Below are 26,899 nucleotides of genomic sequence, written 5' to 3' on the forward strand. Positions count from 1 at the left end.
AAATACTTCCATTTTGGCTGTGCAAATATATGATCTCATAAAATTATACATTAAATTACTGCAGTAACAAGCAAATCATGACCAATTTACTGACAAAAGCCAATTTTCAAAGGGAAGCTCCGTCGCCTTGGGCAGTTTCCAAAGATAATTACAGGACTTTGTGAAAATGAAGGTCTGTGAATTAGAATGAGCTGAGACTAATAGCTGTCGATGTTTGATCACTTGGATTTAAATTAATTGTCACTACAAGGGATAATGAATGTCAGAATAAGACTGCCAATGTGGAAAAAAATGCAACCTATAATTAAGTGCTCTAAATTGCAGAGCTTTTCCCCAATCCTTAGAATTGTCTTATTAAAAATAAAACAAAAATTACTAGATGAAAGAAAAACCACCAACATAATGGCAAAGTCTTTTAGATTTTAGTTTTATGCCAACTGGCTATGAGAAAATGTTTTCACTATTCAAACTATGAATAAAAATATCTCAAAACATCTTTAAATAAACCACAAAGCTAACTCTGTATAAAAAATTATGCAGTATTCTACTGAAGCAAAATAATTGGATAAAATCACTTTCTGTAAATGATTTTTAGAAAAGACAGGCAATTTTCTTCTTTTTAAGTCCTCTTTCCCTGAGCAAAACTTGATTGGAAGTAATTTGTATATGTATTAGTCAGAGCTGCTCATAAATTTTATTTTTCAAGGTACAATATTCCTCTTTGGTAACCTAGGCACCTGAGCTAATTCAACCATCCAGCAATGAGGAGTGTGATTGGCCAGACAGAAAAGCATGATGAAGAGATAGAAAATACTGAGAGAAACTGAAAATTAATCCAGAATTATTTTAAATGCCTACTTTTTCCAAAAATGAAAATTCTTCGATGTGAAAGCAAAAGATAGCATGAAGTTGTAAGTTATTTGCTTTAGCGTAGAGTAAGCTCAGCAAACCAATTCCCCAAATCAAGTGCTGTAAAGCTACAGTAATTTTGCATTCCACTGATGGATTCCATGAGAAGTCCAGTGAAAGACCACAGTTGAGAAATCGCTAGCAAATCAGGACTTTTACATAGACATCCAGAACATGCTGGCACCTAGGCAGAGAAATGCTAGCTGTTCAGCTTGGAACTATTGTCACTACTTGAATTGGCTTCCCTTTTATAAATCTCTTGGGATTTTGAACACAAGTATTAAGTCACAACTTAACCTTTCTTTCTGCTCTAATTTTCCATAGTTTCTTCTTTTAACTAAATTGTCAACATTCCAGGTAAATTCTTTTTGTATTCCTTGAAGTTCTTGTTATCCTTCCTAAATATATTAACCAAGCTTAACTGCTTAACAAAAACATATGCATGACATTTTAAATAAAATTAAACTTCACGAAAGTTGAGAGAAACATTCTTGCTCTATAAGCTATGACTGATTTGTAAAGCCAACAATCCCATGTATGGATTAGTGATACTTGTTTAAGTAATGATTCAAATCATGCTTGATTGGGATTCTTTAACAATATTAATAATGAATGCCTTAACATGTTTAAATACACAAATCCATTTTTGGCAAAAATGTTAACCTGAAATAAGCAGCAGAGGAATGTTACAATATTTTTGTTTTGAGTATCATTAGTCAAGCTTGCAACCCACTTTATATGTACTACATGCCAATTAAGTAAACTGGGGAAGGGATTCCTTGTCTGGCACTTTGAATGGAAATCATTTCATTTCAAACTGAAAAAGCATATTACTTGAATCCACAATAAAGCACAATTACTTTAATATATAAAAACAAGCTAAATGGACATTGGTGAGCTAATTCCATTCTGCCAGAAGAGAAATACTGGAAGTAAGAATGGATTCAAGATTCCAGATACAACATTGTGATCTTATCTCCCACATATTATTTTTGTATTTTCCCTCTGCGAATTCTGCTTTGCTGAGATAGTGTTTATCTTCCCATCCATACAATACCACACAAGAATTCCCAATTTGCTCTAGACAATCCGATGGAAAAAATAATCTGATCGAAAGGGATGACAGGTAGAAATGGCCAGTTCTGAGCAAGCAAGAAAGTTACGTGAAAAAATAGAATTCACTACTGAGCCCAGGATTTGTTGCTGTCTGTGGCCCTTTCCTGGAGAGGCGGTTGTTTATGCTTTGCTGCTTTGAGATCAGATTAAGCCTGGATCCTGTGCCCTTTGTGACTGACACACTCACCTGAAGAATGAGTGCTTTTTAAAAATCCAAAGTAAAGATATTCAAATCATAAAGGACTTACCGTGGATTGAGAGCCTACTTGTTTCCATAAAAGTCTATTCTTTACCCAAGTGTTTTGTAACGTTTGTGTAAATTAGCAAATCAAACCAAAGGATTTTGTGGGTTATTAAAAACCTGCTTTAAGTTACAATTTGAGTACCTGTTTTAATTGTATATTAAATGCCATAAACAGTAAATTTAATCTTAACAAGCACACAGGAAGGTGTTTAATCCATAGACATGAATAAATAGTCAACGTTTCAGGCCAAGACCCTTCAACAGGACACGCAGTCCTGATGAAGAGTTTTGGTCCAAAATGTTGTCTGTTTATTCCTTTCCTTTGATGCTGCCTGACCTGCTGAGTTCTTCCAGCATTATGTATGTGCTACTCTGGATTTCCAGCAAGTACAGAGTCTTTAATCTGCTTAAATTCATTACTTTTTAACTACTGAATTCTTAAAAAATAACACAGGAGCAAAAAGATTGTAAGGTGACAAATATTTGATGAAGCAGAGTAAAAAGAGTGAGGGCGGGGAACATCATAAAGGACTCCTTCCATCCTGCGCACGGACTGTTTGAACTGCTTCTGTCTGGTAGGTGCTTCAGATCCCTCCAGACTAAGACTAATAGGCACTGGAGAAGTTTTTTCCCTACTGTGGTCACTTTGCTGAACAGTTAACTGCCGGTTAACTGTCGGCTAACTATTACTTGGATTGCACTACTTGTATGTATAATCTATATTTTCATTTATATTTATCATTATTATTGTTATGAGCAGAGAGACAACATCTGCCGGAAGTAAATTCCTTGTATGTGCACAGGTACTTGGCAATTAAAGTCTGATTCTGATTCTGATTACATTTAAGAAGCATCTTTGAAGGATGCTCTAAAGCTTTAATTACTATTGTAATTTAAGCATCATAATATCCAAAGTGAGTCTGAGGCTGGCTCCTAGACAACTGGGCTTCTCACAGACTCTGCAACCAGCAAAGCATTATCACATAGTAGACAGCTGGGAGATTGGGAATTTGAAGAATGGCAAATCACAAGCACAAATAAATGTCCTAACACCCTGAAATGCAGAATCCCTTGTGTGTATTTCACCTTGTAAAGCCAGCCAATGAAATATTATACTAAAATGTTTTTATGTTCTAATAATAAGTCACACTTGTACCTGCTGTTATGGGTTCTTCAGCAAACGAAGAGTTCAGATGTAGGCAGAAAAAGGTTTTAAAAACAAACTCTATTAGGATGTCCCCAACCAGCCCAGAATTATAGAAGTGTTACATCTAATTACTTTTACAAGACTTACCTGTAATCTTTAGCCAGTTAACCGTGTCTACAATTCCAAACATCCCCTAGGCCATGATAATATGCAAATTGCAATTTGTGTCTGTCACCCAAGCTTCTTCTGGGTGTGTATAAAGATACAACATATATACAAAATAAATGACTTAATAATATCTGATGTCATGACCTTTTCCCACAATTAACCATATTCAAGATAAAATTAATACATATTTCCAAAATATGTCAATGTAAATTTTTTAAAATATTTAAACTTACTGCAACAGAGATTCTGCCTAGTACATGCTCGGGGATTTTTCTATATACATCCAAAGAGCCTCCTGAACAAAATAATAACATAAGGGGAAAATATCAATTTAATAAATATTATTACAATCAACTGTGCATTTCTTAAATTAACTTTGTGCTTGTAACGGAATAATATACCAGAAAGCTATTTGGTTCAAGGTCAAATACAACAAACAATTACTTAAAGGATAAAGTTACTTAAAACATTACTACAACTGCAATTTTAGATAATTAGCAATTAATTTCTTGTCCTTAACCAAATCCAAATTAGGTTTATTGTTCCTAACTAAACCCAGCTTACTGACATATCTAAAATTGAATAGTCATGTTTGAAATACAGTGGATTCCAGTTAATTGAATCATAATCAGCATTAATATCACTGCCCTACAGTAACATGTAAAAAGACTTAGGCACATGTAAAAATATTGTAAAGGGAAGATGCTTTCAAAAATAATGAAGTGAAGTTTCTAAATATCAAAAAAATTATTATAAATAGCAGTAAACATTAAAAACTAAATCAAATCACTATTTGGTATGATCACCCGTTAAAACTGCATTAATTCTCTGAGATACACTGTTGTGCTGTTTTATAAGAAAATTGGCTGGCAGACTTTTCCAAGCATTTTGGAAAACTTGCCACAGTTCTGCAGATTTTGGCTGTCTTGCTTGCTTCCATCTCTCCAGGTAAACTCAGACAGTGTCAATGATGTTGAGATCAGGGCTCTCTGGAGGCTACACCATCTACTGCAGAATTCCTTGATCTTCTTTTTCCTGAAGATAGTTCTTTATAACCTTGGGTGTGTGTTTGGGATCATTGTCCTTCTGCAGAATGAAGTTTGGACTGATCAAACACCTCCATGAAGACATTGCATGATAGATGAGAATCTGCTTGAACTTCTCAGTATTGAGGATTCAACTATTTCTGACAAGATTACTAACTCCATTTGCAGAAATACAGCCCAAACCTGCAGGGAATCTCCAACATACTTCACCGCTAGCTGCAGACACTCATCTACATTGCACTCAGCAGATCTTCTAAAGACAAAGTGCCTCTTGTTTGAGCCAAAAATTTCAAATTTTGACTCGTCAGTCCAGAGCACCCGCTGCCATTGTTCACTGCATTGTTTTTGTGTGTAGGTGAACCAACAGTCCTTTGCATCGTGGGAGCATTTGCCACATTTTTGGCTTTTTGCACCATTCAGGGACATTTTGTGCATTTCACATTCTAACCTCCTTTTCTGTAGTTCTGCTGCATCCTTTGCTGCAGTCTCTAATGATACTTATAGGTCAATGCCCAATCAAGGTTACATCTCTTTCTGACAGTAGCCTCTTCTATCCCTTAATTCATCAGAAAGTCCATCTCTAAAGTCACAGTACTGGGAAAGTTTGTGCAGTTCTGCAATGTATTCAGAAAGGTTTTCATCTTTTGACTGGTTTCTTTTGTAAAACCTAGATCTGTCTGATATTACCAGCAGTTTAGTGCTCAGGTGATTTTGTAAAATTGTAACAATTTTGTCGAACGACTTGCTTGCTGGCTTTTCAGGGGTTACCAGGTTGTTTAAGAGACTGTGCATTCTCGGGCCCTTTCAGCTAAACATAGGGGCTTTCCTTTGCTCCTGCATGTTGTTCACATTACAATATATACGACTCCTAGCCTTTATTAGTGCGATCAAATTCATCAGCTTTCCCAACTGAAGACATCACCAGGTTACTTTCACTTTAAATTCAGCTCATCTTTCATTGTTACTGTGCACTGTACTCATGCATTCCTTTGTTAGCGTCCATGATGACCTTCTGGTGCTGTTTAACTCTTGCTGTTTTGTCACACAGCTGTCGGTGCAGTTTGTGATATTTTCCAACATTCAGGTTTGTACTCATTGTCAATTGGTTATGTCTGTGTACAACTACATATTAATTAATAAGAAGCACGCACGCGGGAGATGGCTTTAACTGGTGTACTCACATTGTAGCAAGTGAGAGAAAGAACAATGCGCATGCACAGTCAACAGTGCATGTGCACACAATAGATCAATACATAGTGCAAAGCGGGGAGGGGTCATTGCTGTAAAAGAAATAGATCCATACGTTACAGCTGTAATCAATAAACAGCATAGGTACTCCTATTGTCCAAGTAATCCAAGGCCGAGTAATCTATTAGGCAAATTGTAGCCTATTGTGGCCCAATGCAGTATAATTAGTACACTTTGGCCCAACTAAGCAGCTGCCCAATTAGCCGAAGTTTCATGGAAATGGCTAAAAAGGTATAAAAAATACAAACTACTGGTTAGCTGAGTAACAAGTCATGTATTTAAATAAACTACAGAACAACTTAGAACACTATTATACTTTATACATAATGGACTGTCATCATACAAATCTATCAATGACAGCATATTCCAAATCTTCATTTTCATTGTAACATTCAAGATAATTGTCAATACCTTCTAATTACTCATTGTTACTAACTTGTTGATGTAGATAAATTATTTAATTTTCACTCACGGCCATTTCTGGCATCTCCAGGCTTGAAAGCTTGAAACTGCTGTAAGCAAAACAGTCCTAAGCTGTTTTACTACTTATTTCTCACCAACTTTCAGTGACAAAAATCATTGCTTTTTGAACACAAACACAAGCAACTGATACTTAAAAACTGTTCAGTCTAAGCAGAATGTGGCATCTAACAGCCCCACAAGTGCATGCATCTGATGCTAGTTAGAAATTGTTTGGCAATAGTTATGTCACAATTAAGCAGCATAATTTCCCAAATAAACAAATGTTATCATGGCTATCTCTTCAGTTAGTTTTTGTTCTTTAAATATTGTCTAATTAAGTGGCTGACCCAATTAAATGATGGCCCAATTAACTGGAATCCATTGCATTTATTTTATGTAAACATTGCTAAACCATCAGTTTCTTGAATAAAGACATAACAAACACACAGTCATGCTGCCAATCAACTTAGTTGTAGAGTCATAGAGCACTACAGCCCTTTGGCTCATCTAGAGTGTAGCAAACTGTTATTCTGCTTCATCCCATTGACCATAGCCCTCCATACCCCTCTCATTCATATACTTGTAATGGGCTATGTGTAAAAGCAGTTATCTTAGATCAGATAGCACGCTTCCATGACTGAAGGATAAAAGTAATCTATTAGGAATGCTACTCCCATATACTGTAGATTCCTTTTAATTAAGCCGTCAGTTAATCAGGACGGCAGCTTATTTGGGACAACTCTTAAAGAACAAAAATTAATGGAAAAAATAACTGGGATTTCCTTAATTTATTTGGGACACAATGCCACTTAATTGGTGCAAGAGACTGCTGCTGAACAGTTTCTAAGTAGCATCAGATGTGTGCATTTGTGTGACTGTTAGACACTACATCATGCTTCGAGTGAACAGTTTTTAAATAGTGTCAGTTATTTCAAGAAGCAGTCATTTTTGTCACTGAAAGTTAGCAAGAAAGAAACTGTAAGACGATTCAGAACTGTTCTGCTCACTGTGAGTTCAAGCATTCAGACATGGAGATGCCAGAAACTGCTTGGAATTAAACAAGTTAAAGTTCAAAATGCATTAATTATCAAAGTATGTATACAGTATACACCCTTGAGATTAATTTTCTTGCAGGCAAACACAAAACAAAGAAATACTATAAAACCCACTTAAAGAAAAACCCCACACAAGACCATCAAATGTGCGAAAAAAAAAGAACAAATAACACATAGAGCATTAAGCATCAAACTGCAGAATCCCAGAAGTGAGTCCACAGTCATGAGCTGTCGAGGTGAGTGAAGCCAGTCCAGGAGCCAATGGCTGTGGCCATAGCCATCAACTCAGTGCTGTGTCGATGGCTGCAGGCTGCACTACTATGAAGAATTTGAAGATATCGATAATCATCTTGAATGTTGCAATGAACATGAAGATTTGGAGGATGCATTCGTCGAATGCATGGTATGAAGGCAGTTCGTTATCTATGCTAGGTGCCTGCGCTGATTTGGTTCATTTACAGTCAACCAAAAGAACATAGCAGCATATACTGCACTAATTCCTCCATCGATAACAGATTTATAGTACTATAATAGTATTGATAATGTTTCAATTTGTTTTGTATTTTACTTAAATACATAATTTGTAACTCAGTTAAATGATAGTTTATCTTTATATACCTTTTTCCATGAAAACCAGCTAACTGGGCAGCTGCTTTATTGGGACAAAATGGACTGGTCCTGATGTGTCCCAAATAACCAGAATTCATTGTACTTAGATATTAGGGGGAAAGAAACTGGTCTCCTTAAGGTTATGAACATCCAACTTATGTGCAGCCATATGTACGAAAGAATGTTTGCAAGACTGGCAGGATGAACTAGCTCTCTGCTGTGAAGCTGCAGCCATCTTCTGCTGTGTGGAAACTTGGTTTGTGACAATACCAGAATAATTAAAGTAACTGCACCCTGGTTTAAGAGCACATTGTCTTTAGTTCACCTATGTTTTTATTTAAATATATTGCTGGGGAGCCACACTTCTAACTTAAGAACCGTTGGATTACGAACAATTCTCAGATATGGAACCCTGTCGTAACCTGTAGTGGATCCATACTCTAAACAGTTAATCTCTCAACAAAGATTTAAAAAGTAAAAGCCAAGTGAATGATCAACCTATTGTTGTCAGAAATTAATAAAGTATCACTAAAGAAGATAATGGCAAGACACCATTCTTTGAAGGTGCATGAGCATGAACATCTGTGGGAAATCCAGTTTAATTGCAACTGCAGTTTGGAGGTGGTCTTTAAAATCCACACCTGTAGCATGTGGATTCACCTATGCACTGGTCATTGCCTATGGAGTGATCGCTCCACACTATATTAGAGTGTAGGGAGCTGTAGTGGAGTGTGTATCAAGCTTCAAATTACTTGGTGTCCACATTTCCAAGAATCTCACCTGGTCCCTGAACTCCTCCACCTTGAACAAAAAGGCACAACAGCACCTTTATTTCCTGTGGAGTATCAAGAAAGCTCACCTCTGTCCCAGGATACTGACGGACTTTTACCACTGTACCATTGAGAGCATACTCACCAACTTCATCTCTGTGTGGTATGGCAATTGTCCCTTATCCGACCACAAAGCACTCCAGTGTGTGGTGAAAACTGCCCAGCAGATTATTGGCTTCCAATTGCCCACCACTGAGAACATCTATCATAAATGCTGCCTGGGCAATGTGAAAAGCATTATAAAGGATGCATCTCATCCTAGCCATGGACTTTTTATTCTCCTCCCATCCAGTAGGCGCTACAGGAGCCTCTGCTCCTGCACCTGCAGGCCAGGAAGAGCTTCTTCCCTGAGGCTGTGACCCTGCTGAACCTCACATCACAGCGCTAAGCAGTATTGCACCTATATTGTACTGTCCCAGTACTTTTATATTTGTGTGCTGTAGCACTTACTTTTTATTTGCAGTTATTTTGTAAATAACACTGTTCTTTGCAGTTCTGGTTAAATGCTAACTGCATTTCATTTTGCTTTGTATCTGTACTCGGCACAATGACAATAAAGTTGAATCTAATCTAATCTAATAATCAGAATCTGATTTATTACCACTGACATGTCACGAAATTTGTTGGTTTGCAGCAGTAGTACAGTGCAAGACATAGCAATTGCTACAAGTTACGATGGATGGATGGATTGAGCAAAAGAGGAATAGCAAGACTGTGTTTATTGAGCATTCAGATACATGATGGAGGAGGGGAAGAACATTCCTAAAATGTTGAGCCATACTCCGTACCTGAGCTACTACCCCCGTAACTCTAATCACACACAAAAAAAATTCAGTGCCTCTGATGTAATGCTCTCAGCATTGGTTGTGGCTTTGAAATCATATTTCCAGTGTAGGTTCTACTTGTGAAAATGTAGTCCCAGCATGGGTCAGTACCCATAGAGCCATGTCCGCAGCATTGTTCATTCCTACTGAAACCATAACCTTGGTGCTTCAGAGTGCCAGTGAGACCACACTCACTTAGATTAGATCAATGACTCAGTGGTGAACAAAATGACCCAAACTATTGGAAATCCTGTCTAACAAAATAATTACTTTTTATCTTTACAAATGCCCAAAATATAACAAAAATGGATGAAGCTCAATTATATGAATGTTTTATATGTTATTTAACAGTTTAACTTGAATATTACACCTACTGGTACTCAACAAATACTGTATGCCAAATGCAAATATCCACACAAGCCTAACCAACCTAACATGATTTGAATTACAACCATCAAACATTTTATCAATCCTTTAAGCTATATTACAAATTGAAATGTTGCCTATTTGCCATCTAAATCAGGTTTCAGCTAATAGTTCAAGTGGCATCAAATCTAGCTAGATTCACTGATAAATCCACGGCAGCTCTGCAGCTTAAGTGTAACAAGTTATTGCTGATAAAGTGAAAAGCATTTTCACAGAAGGTCGGCATCCAGAAACTGGGGTTAGATTATTTTTTCTCTATTACATTATAATCCTTCTGGTGTCCTCATTTATTTTCTGATTTTCATTTACATACTTTGACAGAACGGAACATTTCATGGATTTCCACATGCCCAGGAGCTTGCAACACAAACAAAAAGAACACCCCTATTCATTCGGGACCTTACAAATATTTAAATTTTAAAATACACTCAAACTCACCATCCATGAACTCTGTACATATTGATATCCTGTTTTCCACAAAAAATGCGCCGTAAAATCCTATTATATATGATGAGTCACACTGTAATCATTTTAAGGAAAAAAAAAGAAATTTTACTAAACAGTATTACAACAAGAATGATTTAAAAACAAAGTTAAATTTAGCAGTCTGGTGCTGCAAAATTACCTTATAAAGAATTTCTAATTCAGACATAATTTGTTTCTGAAGCTCCAGTGTAATGTCTAAGGGAATAACCTGGAAGAAAATTTTAAAAAGTTAATCAGTAATTTTCTAAAAGTTGTTTCTTTAAAATAACATTAGTTAGAAATTCTAATGCATCCTGATGGTGGCTGCAGCATCACACTTCCAGTTAGGGCCTGCCTTTCTAAACTTCACTATCAATCTTGGGTACCACTGAAACAGCACTCAATATTTCCATATTTTAAGATTTAGCATCCATCACCAGGAACTCCCACCACCCAAGTCATGCTCTCTTCTCACTGTTGCCATCAGGAAAAAGGTACAGGAGTGTCCAGACTCTCACCACCAGGTCAGGAACAGTTATTACTCCTCAACCATCAGGCTCTTGAACTGGTGAATATAACTTCACCTGCTCCATCACTGAACTGTTCCCACAACTTATGGACTCACTTCATCACATATTTTCAATATTTATTGCTTATTTACTTATTATTATTTTTTTTATTCTTTCGTATTTGCAGTTAGTTGTCTTTCGCACATTGGTTCTTTGTTCGCCCTGTTGGATGCAGTCTTTCATTGATTCTATTATGGTTCCTGGATTTATTAAGTATGCCCGCAAGAAAACAAATTTCAGGGCTGTATATGGCGACATGCATGTACTATAATTTTGTACTTTATATGTACTTTAAGTTTACTTTGAACTTTTCAGTGTATCTTGGTACATGTGACAATAATAAACCAATAGCAAGGAGTTTTAGGTGACTACCACAGCACAGGAACAGAATATAGACCGCACCTGTGCCACGTACAGCAAATGTGAGAAAATCTAATGCCTGATGATTAGGTTCTTGTCTACTATTGACAGGGCGTGTCACACTCATAATTTCTGTTTCAGCTTGTCCAATTCACATGCTCCATCTCCTCTGAACCAGCTACCCGATTCCATCAGGTAGCCAGACTTGACAGAGCAAAAATCAGAGTATCAGATGGGTCAAATGTCAAAGAACAAGGTCACACATGCTGTGATTGACTCCAGTCCCAGAGACCACTTCAAACTGGTTACAGATACAGATAAATATATGAAAAAATTGTGAGTCCAAACATAGGATGGAGATGTCATCCATGTATAGGAATGTCCTTTGAAAGGGACTGTTAAAGCAGCGTCAGGAAAATATTTCACAGAAACACAGCTGTCAGTAATTCAGTCTGAACTGGGTACACAGGAACAAAATTGCAAGCTAGTTTTTCTACTTAAAATTTGCTGATGCAAATTAATTTCTGTTTCAGCTAAGTTCAGCTCAACTATGAATCAAACCCGAGGCCGTCTGCACCGTGTAATTTAATAGGAGGCACTTTTACCCACTTGGCCATCAGATTCAGCAGGAATTATATCACAATGCCTCTTAGCATGGCAAAGGCACACGGCAACTGAGAAATTTCTTCATGTAACTCCAAAGAGAAACATTGCTGTTGAAAATTTGGTTAGCTTAAAGTGGAGCAATTCTGAACCAATTTCTGACTGACTTAGTGCCAAAAAGGAAATTTAATACCTGCCTTTCAACACAATTATTGCTCTAGCATCTTTTTATCAAAGGATGGGATGGTAGTGTAGCAGTTAGCATAGTATTAGTAGTGTGATCATCTGAATCAAGTATGATGTTCTAAGGAATTATCTATTGGTGGTTCCTCAGGTGACTGTAGAGGCCAATCCGGTGCAGGGTGGGCAAAAATAAATGGTGGCTATGGTTAGTGGTTGAGTCTCTTGGTTGCTCAGTCTTTCCTTTTGCAGATTCCATTCTCTGCGGTACAGTGGAGGGTGTTTTCATGTAGCACAGCTCCCTTTTGAATGGATTTCTTCTAAGTGTATCTATTGACTATAATGTCTTCCCAGTTTTTAGATGTAATTTTGAACCTCTTCAGGCTGATTGTGATGTTATCTTTGAAGTGTCTCCTTTGCCCACCAGGGGCTCACTGACCTTCTTTTGACAGGTGTAAAGGATCTGTTTGGGGAGACACAAGTTAACCATCCAGATGACATGGCCTACGAATCGGTTTATATTGCTTTATCATATCAGAGGTACAGTTTATGTTGGCCTCCTGTGCTGATGTTAGTACATAGCTCCGTCTTTCCAGCTGATCCTCAAAAACTTTCACAAGGATCTTTGGTGGTACTGTTCCAGGGTTTTCAGGTGCCTACTGTAGGTGGTCCATAATACAGTAGATTGTCAAGCTCTCTGGTGTATACTATCAAGATATGGTTGCCCTTACAAGTGCTTAGCGCAACACTTTACAAAACCAGCTGTAAGATCAGGTATAAAGTACTCCACATGACTGTGTGGGCTTCCACTGGGTGCTCTGGTTTCCTCCCACACTGCAAAAATGTAGGGGTTAGTAAGTTGTAGGCATGTTATGTTGGCATTGGAAACATGGCGACATTTGTGGGCTGCCGCAGCACATCCTCAGACTGTGTTGGTCATTGAAAAACGATCAATTTAACTATGTTTCGATGTTTCAATGGACATGTGACAATATAGCTAATACATTTAAATTTCTTTACATGGATGTCCACAGTGGCATTAATATTCAACATGCAAAATTTAAAACCATACTGGTCTGAAGAACAAATATTATTGTTATTTACATAACAATCAACATTTACCAACACTGTTTCGGATTCAGAATCAGATTTTTTTATCACTAACATACAGAATGTCATGAAATTTGTTGCTCTGCAGTAGCAGTACAGTGCAATACTTAAAAATTACAGCAAGTTCTAAGTACATATAAAAAAATAAATAAACGGTGCAAAAAGAGCAAAATAGTGAGGCAGTGTTCATGGGACCGTACAGACGTTTGAAGGCGGAGAAGAAGCTGTTCCTAAAAAATTGAGTGTGCACTTTCAGACTCCTGGAACTTCCCTTTGATGTTAGTAATGAGAAGTATTGGATGGTGAGAGTTCTTCATGACAGATGCTGCCATCTTGAGGTATCACCTTTTGAAGATGTCCTTGATGGTGGGGAGCCTAGTACCCATGATGAAGCTGGCTGAATCTACAACCCTCTATAGCTATTCTCAATCCTGTGCATTGGAGCCTCTACACGAGGCGGTGATGCCACCAGTCAAAATGCTCCCATGATACATCTGTACAAATCTGCTAGTCTTTAGCTTCTCTGATTACCCTGAAATCAGAGTCATACAGTACAGAAATGGTCCCTTCGGACCAATTCGTCCCTGTGAATCAAGATGCCCATCTAAGGTAGTCCCGTCCAGCTAAGCCTTGTCTATCAACAATAAAGCAATACCAAATCTGATGGACAGATCATGTTATCCGGATGCCTAATTTGCATCTTCCTAAGCATATTCTTCATTCCCGGTTGAAGAAACGTCAGAGTGGGTCTGGTGGGCAAAGAAACATTTCATAGATAATATCAAAATCAGCATGAAGAAATTCATCTAAAAACTGGGAAGACACTGCAAATGGAGGAAATCTGTTCAAAAGCAAGCTGCACTACCTGAGAATGACCTCTGCTGTGCTGCAGAGAGCAAGCAGCAGCTGCAAAATGAGAGACAGAACAATCAACTCTTGCCCACACTGCACCAGAATATGTGGCTCCCAGACTGGCCTACAGCCATTAGGACCCACCAATAGAAGACCCCTTAGGAGAACATCATATTCAACTCCAGTGATCACATTACTATTGTCCATGTACCTGTCTTTTAACTATTATTACTGGACTTACCTCACCCACTTCTCTGGCAGCTTATATCATAATAGCACTATGCTCTGCATGAAGAACTTACCCCTCAAGATCCTTTAAAAAATTTTCCCCTCCCACTTTAAATCTATGTCCTCCAGTTTTTGATTCCCCAATACTCGGAAAAAGACATTCACCCTCACATCATGAAAAGCAGTGATGCTTCACTCCCAGATGAGCTCAATGCCTTTTATGCTGCTTTGAAAAGCAGAATACAACTACAGCCAAGAGGATCCCTGCAACACCCAATGACGCTGTGATTTCAGTCTTAGAGGCCAACGTAAGATGTCTTTCAAGAGGGTGAACCCTTGCAAGGTGACAGGCCCTCATAGAGTACCTGGTAAGACTCTGAAAACATAGGGCCAACCAACTGGAAGGTGTGTTCAAAGACATTTTCAATCTCTCATTGCAACAGTCAGAAGTTCCCAACTGTTCCAAAAAGGGTAACAATCATACCAGTGCCCAAGAAGAGCAGGGTGAGCTGCATTAATGACTATTGTCTATCAGCATTCACATCTATGGTGGTAAGGTGCTTTGAGAGGGTTAGTTATGGCTAGAATTAACTCCTGTCTTACCCAGGACCCGGACCCACTGCAATTTGTCTATTGCCACAATAGTTCTCATTGGCTCTACATGTGGCATTGGATCATCTAGACAATACAATACTTATGCCAGTATGTTGTTTATTGACTATAGGTCAATGCTTAACAGAATCATTCCTATAGTTCTAATCAAAAAGCTCCAAAACCCGGGCCTTTGTACCTCCCTCTGCAACTGGACCCTTGACTTCCTCACCAGAAGATCATAGTCTGTGTGGATCGGAAATAACATCTTCACCTTGTTATCAACACTGATGCACCTCAAGGATGTGTGCTTAGCCCACTGCTCTACTCTCTTTACACCCACGGTTGTATGGCTAGGCACAGCTCAAATGCCATCTATAAATTTGCTGATGGCACAACTACTGCTGGCAGAATTTCAGATAATGATGAGCAGGCATGCAGGAGAGAGATGTATCAGCTGGTTGAGTGGTGCTGCAGCAACAACCTTGCACTCAATATCAGTAAGACCAAAGAATTGATTGTGGACTTCAGAAAGGGTAAGGTGAGGGAACACACACCAGTCCTCATAGAGGGATCACATGTGTAAAGAGTGAGCAATTTCAAGTTCCTGGATATCAACATCTCTGAGGATCTATTCTGGGCCCTGCATATCAATGAAGGCACGACAGCAGCTATATTATATTAGGAGTTTGAAGAGATTTGGTATGTCACCAAAGACACTAGCAAATGTCTACAGATGTACTGTAGAGAGCTTTCTACCTGGCTGCATCACTGTCTGGTATGGGGGTAGGGGGCTATTGTACAGGATCTAACCCAGTCAACTCCATCATGGGCACTAGCCTCCGTAGCATTCAGGACGTCTTCAAGGAGTGATGCCTCAAAAAGGCGGCAACCATCATTAAGTACAGTAACTCCATCACTTAGGACATCTGTCTTCTCATTGCTGGAGATACACGAACCTGAAGATACACACTCATCGATTCAGTAACTGCTTCTTCCCCTCTGCCATCAGATTTCTGAACAGACATCAAAGCCATGACCACTACCTCATTACTTTTTTGCATTATTTATTTAACTATGTAATGTATATTTCACAACATATACCAGATATATTAAACCTGATACTGATTCTTAGCAAGGGGCCTTTATAGCCCCTTGCTCAAAGAACATGCCTCTTGCAGATTATGCTCTTTATCAGCAAGTACTTATCCCTCTTGCACCAGAAATAACTTTTCCAATGCTTTCCATCAAAGGAGCATCCATTCATGAGGTATCTGCAAATGAAAATCCAAAACTGCTGCAGTTGTTGTGGAATCTGAAACAAAATCAGCGAATGCTGAAAAAACTCAGCATCAGTTCTCAAAAAATAAAGTCCTAGCTTGTACAATTTCAGGCCCTTAAATGCAATTTTTAAAGGGCCAAGACATAAGCTGTGTTCATTGTTCTAGTGAAATGTGTGACATCCTGCAACCACAAATGCAATGTCACATGCATGTTGTCTGCCAGTGGAGGTAAATGTCACTGTCACTCTCAGCTTCTTAGCTTCAGGATCAGTCCAGGCTGTTGTAGTTGATCCTTGTCACATTTCAATGTATTGCTCACTGCTGCGTTAGCGAGGTCACCTAGATAGCACGCTCAAGGATTTTTTTTTACCTTCTGGTCACAGAAATTGACAGTGCGGACAGAGGAACTTGACGACATCACAGGCTTTCTCAAAGCACTCGCTGAGTTACTCCATACAGAATCCTTACTGACAAACTCCTATTTGGCCATATCTCTGAAAGGCCTTTATAGTCCCTTGCTCAAAGAACATGCCTCTTGCAGATTATGCTTTTTATCAGCATGTACTTATCCCTCTGGAAAACTTTTACAATGCTTTCCATCAAAGGAGCATCCATTCATGAGGTAACTGCAAATGAAAATCCAAAAATGCTGCAGTTGTTGGGGAATCTGAAACAAAATCAGAGAATGCTGAAAAAACTCAGCATCAGTTCTCTCTGTTTATGTTCTCCCGGTGACTGTGGGGGTTTCCTCAGGATGCTCCAGTTTCCACCTTCATTACCGAACTGTAGGTTAAATGGTCTTTGTATATTGTCCTGTTATTAAGCAAGGGTTAAAATGGATGGGTTGCTGGGTGATGCCAGAATGGCCTGTTCCGTGCTGTATCTATAAATAAAAATAAAATCCCGAAGATGTGTGAGTTGAAATACGCTACTGCAAATTACTCCTGGTACGTAGGTGAGTGGTAGAAGTTGGGAGGAAGTCCATGAGAACTGGGGAGAATGGAAATAGGGAATAATGTAGGATGAGTGTGAATCGGTGTTTGATGGTCTGTCTGGGCCAATGGCCTCTTTCCTGTTTCTCTCTAGGACTGTTCATAACAGGAATGCTGATAATTAAAATGCAAGCTTGGTTCCAGATGATATGTGACATGATGGTTGAACTACTGCCAGAAAGTATCTTGTAATTAAAACACAATTAAAACTTAAAATAGAAAATACATCTATTCATGTTCAGGTATGGAGTTCCGGAGTTCTTTGACACTATCATATACTTGTAAACTGTTATTATTGCCCAGGTTAGTTTAGTTTAGTGTTTTTTTTATATATTTTTTTCCACATATTTTTAATATATTTTTTTTTCTTTTTTAATGGTTATTTTTGTTTTTTTTTCATATAATCATGTGGACTTGATTAAGGTATTCTCTTCTGTTGATGTTTAGTAGGATATTGTTATCTTATTATCAATGTGATTTCAAGTCTATTGTATTCACAACTTACTTATTACTATGTTATTTTTTTGTGTATATATGAAAATCAATAAAAAGATTGAAAAAGAAAGAAAGAGAAAATACATCTGAGCTAAACATGAGAGCCAGCACATTACTGGTTAACCTGACATACAAAACCTTCATTTTTTTTTAAATGGTGGGGAACATATTTGAGATCATGTGAAAACCCATTTTTTACCTTGCTGTAGGGGGATTTATAAAAAGCAGCTCCAAATTGACTTGTAACTGTAATATCCTGCTGCCAAGGAAAATTTAAAACCATATACTTGTGAATCAATAGTCATTCGCCAACAAAATTCAACTCAGGGTCTCCCGGTGAAAAAAAAAACATGGAATAATTCACCTCCACACATCCCAATGTCCCTCAATTAATCGGAATAGCGTTTAAGGCTGAGAGTGGAGTACCTGAGTAAATTTGCTCAGATTACCAATACACCTCCAGGACAAACAAGGCTGAGTTGTCAAGTTAAATACAAGCAGTCAACTGACTGAATTATAATTTACTCTTTGAGCTCAACTTAAATTAGTGCAAGGCTATTAAAATATACAGTATAAATAAGGCAATTCATCACTGGCTGACATGGATGACTTCGTCTATTTGTAGGAGCAGAGCACATTCCACTTAAGGGAAGCAGCGCAGAATCACAGGTCAAATTCAGCCACTATTCCAGTTTAATTTACTGATATAATCCCTAGTTGATACTATTGTCTTTATATGGACTTCTGCAGCATCTGAGACGCATGATTATGATACAAATGATTAATCAAATTACACATTAGAAGCCCAACTGTGGTCAAAGCAAGTTACTAGAGGACAGCATGCTACTCATATCTGCATGTGTATATTAAAGATTAAAGATCAGCTTTACTTGTCACATGTAAGTTAAAACATACAGTGAAATGTATCATCTTGCATCAAGTCACATCAGTGAGGATTGTGCTTGGTACCTCGCAAATGTCACCACATTTCAGCACCCTCAGAACATGCCCAAAACTCGCTACCCCTACCTAACCTAAGAGCCTTTTGCAATGTGGGAGGAAACTGGAGCACATGGACGAAACCCCCACATGGAGAGAATGCACAAACTCCTTACAGACAATAGTGGGAATTGAGCTCCTCATATATATGTAAAAAGAAAAAAATAATTAAGGAATTTTTTAAAGATTTAATTTTACCTACTTAGCTTTAAAAAATATCAAAACTTCTGATTCTGATTTTAATTCTGAAATGGACAGTTGATGTTTTGGGTTGAGACGCTTCACTTGGACTACAAAATAAAGAGGGGACATACCATTATAAAAATGTGGGCGGAGGATGTGATGAAACAAGTGCTGGTGGGTGATAGGTGGATCCATGTGATTGGAGTGATACATAGATGAGGGAGGGGTGGGAAGAGGGTACACATTTCACCTCCAAGCTTCTCTCCTCCTTCTCAGCTCTTGCTCTACCACTTTGTCATCCCTTTTTATACTGCTAGTCTCCCTCTTTCATTCCAGTCCAAATGATAGGTCTTGACTTAAAACACTGACTGTCCATTTACTTCCACAAATGCTGCCTAACCAGATGTGTGTTGCTCCAGATTTCCAATATCTGCATTCTCCTGTGCCTCCAAAGACTTTTAAGTGAACACTTTCAGATTAAGCTCTGTAAATGTCATCTATAGTTTTTACTTAGCCTAGTAAACACACATTTTTACATTTTCTGAACATCAAATTTTGAAGTAAATGCTGAAATCTATATTCAAAATAAAGGAAGAATCAAATATTCCTATTTAAGAGAAGGTAAGGTTATTTGTTATAGAGTTCAGTATAAGAAGATTATACAGTATTAAAAAGCACACAGAAATTTAGCGGAGTTAGGTACTTTACCAGAACAGATAGTTACTGCAATGAGAAAATGCAAAGCAACTTGCTTTTAGTTTCCATCTTTAGTTCAATGTAACAGTTGTCAAATATGGTACTCTTACCATATAAATTAACATGGATTCTACTTTCTTTCAGGTAGTACACAAATCTTTGATTAACTGAAATATATTTTCAGCTTTGGTTTTTATTCAGTTCTATTTTACATTGATATTTGCCTTATGAAAATAAATAGTTTATGGTTTTGGTTGAATGTACAATTAATTCATTATCAAGTCTCAATTTCAATTTTGTATTTTAAAAAATGCAGAGTGTTCATTTTAAAAAAGCAAGCTAATCAAAAAGAAATTCGAGTTTAAATGGCTTAAATCCAGCACATTGAAGCAGTCACAAGGAAAGTGAGCTAACACCTCTATTTATTTAGAAGGTGAGGAAGGTTTAGCATGTGACCAAATACTAACAAACCTTTACATATGTAGTATTGAAAGTATCCTGCCTAGCTGGATCATGGTCTGGTATAACAATTCAAATGTTCAGGAATCTATTTATTTACTTATTAAGATACAGCACAGAGTAGACCCTTCCAGCCCTTTATGCCGTGCCACCTAACGCCTCCCAATTTAACCCCAGCCTAATCACATGACATACAGGAAGCTGCTGTAATGGATTCTGCCCAAGGGTACATCCCTCCCCACTACTGGTAGTTTCTACATGAATTGCTCCCTCAAGGAGGCAATGTCCATCAGCAACGACTCCCATCTTCTTGCAGCTATCAATAAGCATGAGATGAAGAAACCTGAAATCCCACACCACCGGGTTCATGAACAGCTATTTCCCTTCAACCATTTGATTTCTTGAATTAACCTGAACAACCCTAAGCAGTATCTTAATATAGCAACAAGATGCCTATTCACTACAATGAACTTTAATTTTATTCTAATCATGTTCGTTCTTGTATAATTTATGTTTTCATTTTGAGTCTTGTTCACCTTGACAATAGTTGTATCTACATCAGACTACTGTTTATTGGTTACAGTCCAATGTTCACACAATCATACCTTTTCAGTTCTAATCAACCAGCTCCCAAGCCTGGGCCTCTGTACCTCCCTCTGCAACTGGATCATTGATTTCCTCACCAGGAAACCAGTCCATGTGGATTGGAAATAACATCTACTCCAGGCTGACAAGCAACTCTGGTGCACCACAAGGATGCATGTTTAGCCCACTGCTCTACCTTTCCCACATCCACAAACTGTGTGGCTAGGCACAGCTCAAATGCCACCCAAGCTTTCCAATGACTCAACTACTGTTGGCAGAATTTCTTTCAGATGGTGGAAGAGATGTACAGGAGCTAGATAGATCAGCTGGCTGAATAGCGTCACACCAGCAACCTTGAATTCAACATCAGTAAGACCAAGGAATTGATTGTGGACTTCAGGAAAGGGAAGTCAAGGGAACGCACACCAGTCCTCATCGAAGGATCATCACTGAAAAGGGTGAGCAGCTTCAAGTTCCTAGGTGTCAGCATCTCTGAAGTTCTATCCTGGGCCCAACATATTGACATAATTACAAAAAAGGGCATGGCAGTGTCTATATTTCATTAAGAATTTGAGGAGACATAGGTATGTCACCAAAGGCACTCAAAAATTTCTACAGATGTATGGTGGACAGCATTCTAACTGGTTGCATCATTGTCTAGTGGAGGGGCCATTGAAAAGGATCGGAAAAAGCTGCAGGAAGTCACAGACCTAGCCAGCTCCAATTTGGGCACTAGCCTAGCAAGTATTGAGGACACCTTCAACAGGCAATACCTCAAAAATGTAGCATCCATCATTAAGGACCCAGGACATGCCCTCTTCTCATTGCTACCATCAGGAAGGAGGTATAAGGCCCTGAAGACACACTGAGTGTTTCAGGAATAGCTTCTTGCCCTGCTCCATCAGATTTCTGAATGAATACACACACATAAATATATATCTCAATTAACTGCTGCTGCAAAATAACAAATTTCATGACATATGCCAGTAATATTAAACATGATTCTGAGTTTTGTAAATCAAATATGCCTGTGATGCTGTGAGTTTTTCTTTGCACCTGTGCATATATGTACTTGTGTATATCAGTGAACTTGACTTTGACTATGACTTTAAACAATTGATAGTGTTTGTACTAAAAACCATATATAAATTGAAAAGGCTTTTAATTTTGTATGCTTTTTAACAAATCTTATGCACGACCAAGATGGCATATAAAAAATGTTGGTATGTGGTATGCAGTGAAGCCCCTTGAGCCTTTAAATTCCACCCATAATAAAAAGATACATAATGATCAACTTGACTGCCAAATGAAGCAGTGAATGAGTTTTTACAACCTGAGAGCAGTGAGATGTTTTCACATGAAATGTCTCATGTGGCTTGGCACCAACTAGATGGTTAAGAAAACATAGGATGTTGGGTGATAATTTTTGAAATCCTTGCAGACCTAGTGTACACATCAGTATTTGGATAGTAAATAGTTGGGCCAGTTGGTATTGGCTTCACTGCTTCATATTTTTTCTTCTGTTGTTTGTAAGTGATCATAACAGTAAATAGTATATGCAGTTTAATACCTCCATGAATATTTTTCAATTGCATTTTAAAAGATCAACATTAATAATTTTTGAACAGGTTTTCTATAATGCTCCATTTGTTTCAATCTGTCTCTGTTATTCTTTTATTAATAGTAAAACAATGAATACATGTAAATAAGCAACAGGACTCATTCTTTTTCCTTAAAAAGTCCATAATTATTGTTACTAATTCATTAATCAATGACAATCTGTATTCAAAATTATCATGGCTTGCAAGAGAATTTTTTTAGACTATTACTGCCAATTTGGGCACACACTCTAAAAAAAGTCTGCCACCCTTGCCTTATTATATGATGTTATGTTGTTTTCCATAACCTCACAACTTTGCAAAGCACATACACCCTCAAGAACTTGCTCCACCTTTCAACAGCATCCACCAACTCATTCACCTTTGCACCTGCTCCTCATATGCCGATTTCCTGTGTGTGAAACTCTTATCAATCACATTCTTCAATAGAGCAGACACAGCTCTCACAAGAATTTTTTCCAATTCTCAGCACCAAATGGCCAACATTTTGTCCCCTTGTTCAAAAGTTTCAAACTCAAAAGACCGTACTAACATATGGCCATCAAAATCACTGACATTAAAAAGCAAAATCCTATCTTGAATTTGTAAGCAAGAAACTATTGCACTATTTCACAATATTTTATTTTATTTTATTTTCCTGCACATTTATTCTTACATTAAAACACTGCGGAATACAGGCTGTATAATAAAATTATGGAACACTACAAAATGATACAATAGAAACAATTTTTTGAAAAGACTTTAAGATTTTCCCCCATACATAATATTTTAAGTTAACAGACATAAACTTAATTGATTTAATTACATTTCCAGGACTCAGTTCATGCAGGGGAATATGTCACAACAAGAATTCACCTTTGCCTTAATATTCTGAAATAATACTTGTGATGTTGCTGTGTTATTTTGAAAACAGAATTGTTTATCTTGTTGGCCACTTTGCAAAGAGCTGAGAAAAATGGACTGAGAACAGTTGGAGTTTGCAACAAGATGATCACTTCATATAGTGCAGGCAATAAACTTCCCAATTAATTTGATTCATATTTCAGCAGTGGAAATCCAACTTATAAATCTTAAATACTAACACAGGTGCCATAGCTAGTTTATTTTCAAAATATATTACTTAAAGTCTATACAATATTGCCTAACTATGACTCCCAGATGACTTGGTGAAGAAAACTGTCAACTGGTTTGGCACTGAGTAACACCAATCACAAGATCACAATTGATCAATCAATGCCAATTTAGATAATATCACTTGGGAAGAAAGTTGGCTTCAATACTTTTGGCTATGAAGGTCTATATATTTAAAGTAAATTTTAATTATTTAATATGTGAAATAAGCATTTGAAAAGTAAAATCATATAAAATAATTATTTAAAGATTATTCATGAAACAAAATTTTCACCTTACCTTAACAGCTAATATTTTCCCACTTGGAACATGGTAAGCTCTGCAAAATTCAAATAAATTCACTGATTAACCAAAATATGAAACACATAAGAAAAACAAATTTCAAATATCAAGTAATGCCTGATATTTACATTTGCACACTTACAACAAAAATGGTTTGTAAATGACTCGAGTATGACAACAGATGTAAAATAGTGATTGTTATTTTCCAAGGTTTACAGCCAAACAAGGTGATATAGTGATAGCAGTTCAGCATTTTCCATTGTTCTTTATCCCCCTCCACAGTTGTAACTAATATTAAGCAAACCAAAGTGTTACACCAATAAAATATTTAAGTCTCATGTCTATGCCCACAGGAAAATGAATCTCAGGGTAATGTACTTTGATAATAAAATTTACTTTGAACTTTGAACTGTACTCAGGCCAATATACCAGCAGGGCAACTGAATGCAGATAGAAAGATATAGCAAAATCAGGAAAGCTCTAATAAAAATAAAAAATGCTGGAAATACTTTGAAGGTTAGGTGACTTCTGTGGAAAGGGAAACATTTAACCTCTCAGGTCTGGGAGAACTGATATCTAAGAGGTACTGTAGAGAGCATTCGAACCAGCTATATCATCACCTGGTACGCGGGGGGTGGGGGTGGGGGGGTACTACTGCAGAGAATCAAAATAAGCTGTAGAAAGTGTGAACTCAGTCCTCTCCATCACAGGCACTAGCCTCCCCAGCATTGAGGACATCTTCAGGGAGTGATGCCTCAATAAAGCAGCATCCTTCATTAAGGTCCCTCATCACCCAGGACATGCCCTCTTCTCATTGCTACCAACAGGGGGGAGGTACAGGAGCCCGAAGGCACACACTAACAATTCAGGAACATCTTCTTCCCCTCTGTCATCAGATTTCTGAATGGACATTGAACTCATGAACACTACCTCACTATTTTTCCCTCTCTTTTTGCACTACACATTTAATTTTACTTGCAACATATATATATATATATATATATATACATACACACACACACTTCTTACTGTAATTTACAGCTTTTATTATCTACTACAAAGCACTGCTGCTACATAACAACAAATTTCATGACATATACCAGTGATATTAAACCTGATTCTGATTCAGAACCCCTAATTAACCCAGTTAGTTCCTTATTCTTTTCTTTGTTTTCTCACTTTGGCAATAGATGGAGAATCTCAAAGCTGAAGTGCTAACTGTTTCTCTTTCCACAGATCGTTGTCTGATCTGCTGGATATCTTCAACATTTTCTATTTTTAGCAAAAACAAATATGATGATTAGGAAATATGATCCTAATGTTGACTAGGAAGCATTGAATAATTGTCGACAGAACCTGGGACCTTTTTGAACCTCCTCATTCATTAACATTTTATGGCCATGTGACTTCCGGATGTACAGCTTTACTCAGGCATTGATAATGGGAAATGTACCACCCAATTTAAATATATTTGCTTAAATAAGGGCATTCAGTACATATTTATCATTAGCTGTCACTTTCAGCAGGACTCTGCTCTCTTTTGCTACAACGAGACGCACTTCTCAGCCCTGACTCTCCCAACATCTCATCTCAAAAACACCACTTCATAATAGATGTTATTAAAGTCCAGCAGGTATTTATATTGCCATTTTCAGGTAATAGTATATTGTGATGCTGGTTAATCAAATTAAGTTTTGACCAACATATTATAATTGAACAACAAGCAACAGAAAAGTCCCACTGTGCAGAAAATTGTCCTGGTCTGACATTGTCCCCCCTGGAAATTTCTGGAGAAATACAACTGATATTTAAGTACCTGGTGTGAATATGTAATTACATGCAGGTATGGTAATACAAATATAAAGCATATGAATATGGATGAAGGTAGCAGGGTTAATCATTTATAATGGTCTACAAAAGTAAGGCATGATAATAAGTGAGAAGCTTTATATACATAAACATGCATTTACATAGACAACTGGGGAAAAAAGCCAGACAAAAGATCTGCAAAAGATTTCCAATAGTTTCTGCAAATAAAACCAAGTGGATGGGAGACCAAGGTTATATACTGTATTTAATTACTTCAAACGTATTGCCAAACTATACAGGATCATTAATCTATTGTAGGTTGAAAGGAGGAGATACAGTGGACGTGGAGAGGATACTTATAATAGCGGGGGAGTCTAGATCCACAGGATATAGCCTCAGAATAGAAGGATGTCTGTTTATAGCAAAAATGAGGAGGAATTTCTTTAACCAGCAGGTGGTAATCTGTGTAATACATTGCCAGATATGGCTGAGGAGGTCAAGTCATTGGGTATATTTAAAGCAGAAGTTGAAAGGTTCTTAATTAGCAAGGGTGTTGAAGGTTGCGGGAGAAGGCAGGAGATTAATGTATGTATGTACTCATTTATTTCGAGATACAGTGTGGAACAGGCACTTCCAGCCCTTCGAGCTGTGCCGCCCAGCAACCTACCAATTTAACCCGAGCCTAATCACAGGTCAATTTACCAATTAGCCTACTTACCTGTACATCTTTGGACTATGGAAGGAAACTGGAGCACCCAGAGGAAACCACATACACATCGGAAGTAATGTATGAACTTGCTGACAGAGGATGCCAGCACTGAATTCTGACTCCCCGAGCTGTAATCGTGTCAGGCTTACCACTATGCTACCATGGAGCTCAGGAGGACCAATGAGTCACAACCCACATATTTAACCCTAATCACAGGACAATTTACAATGAACAAATAATCTACTAACCAGTTCATCTTTAGACAGTGGGAGGAAACCCACACGGTTTCCTGGAGGAAGCCCACACGGTCATGGAAGAAGAAATGTACAAACTTCTACAGACAACATCTGAATTGAGTTCCAGTCCCTAATGCCCTGAGCTGTAATGGCGTTGTGCTAACCACTACACTACCATGGACCGCCAAAATAGGTTAAATGGGCTAATGAATCAGTCATGATTGAATGGTGGAGCAGATTCAAGGGGTTGAATGGCCTAATTCTACTTCTATGTCTTATGGTAAAAGTCAACCCTGCTAAAGACTGGTGAGAAATCAAGGTTAGCATAATAAAAAACACTTTTTCAATGGACTGACACATAAACCATGACAAAATTAAA

At 37.7% G+C, this 26,899-nt stretch overlaps 1 protein-coding gene across 2 annotated transcripts in view; it reads right to left on the reverse strand.

Moving 5' to 3' along the window:
* The window catches only part of map2k5 (mitogen-activated protein kinase kinase 5), a 318,051-nt gene that overhangs the window by 135,806 nt on the left and 155,346 nt on the right, over positions 1-26,899 (reverse strand). For both annotated transcript variants that reach the window (XM_059953007.1, XM_059953006.1), the window contains exons 9-12: positions 23,764-23,803; positions 10,710-10,778; positions 10,523-10,604; positions 3,818-3,879 (exon numbers count right to left, since the gene is read on the reverse strand). In XM_059953007.1, the coding sequence (XP_059808990.1) occupies positions 3,818-3,879; positions 10,523-10,604; positions 10,710-10,778; positions 23,764-23,803 (253 nt within the window). The remainder of the gene's footprint in view (positions 1-3,817; positions 3,880-10,522; positions 10,605-10,709; positions 10,779-23,763; positions 23,804-26,899) is intronic.

The sequence above is a fragment of the Hypanus sabinus genome, chromosome 28 (assembly GCF_030144855.1).
Source record: "Hypanus sabinus isolate sHypSab1 chromosome 28, sHypSab1.hap1, whole genome shotgun sequence".
Taxonomy (NCBI): Eukaryota; Metazoa; Chordata; class Chondrichthyes; order Myliobatiformes; family Dasyatidae; genus Hypanus; species Hypanus sabinus.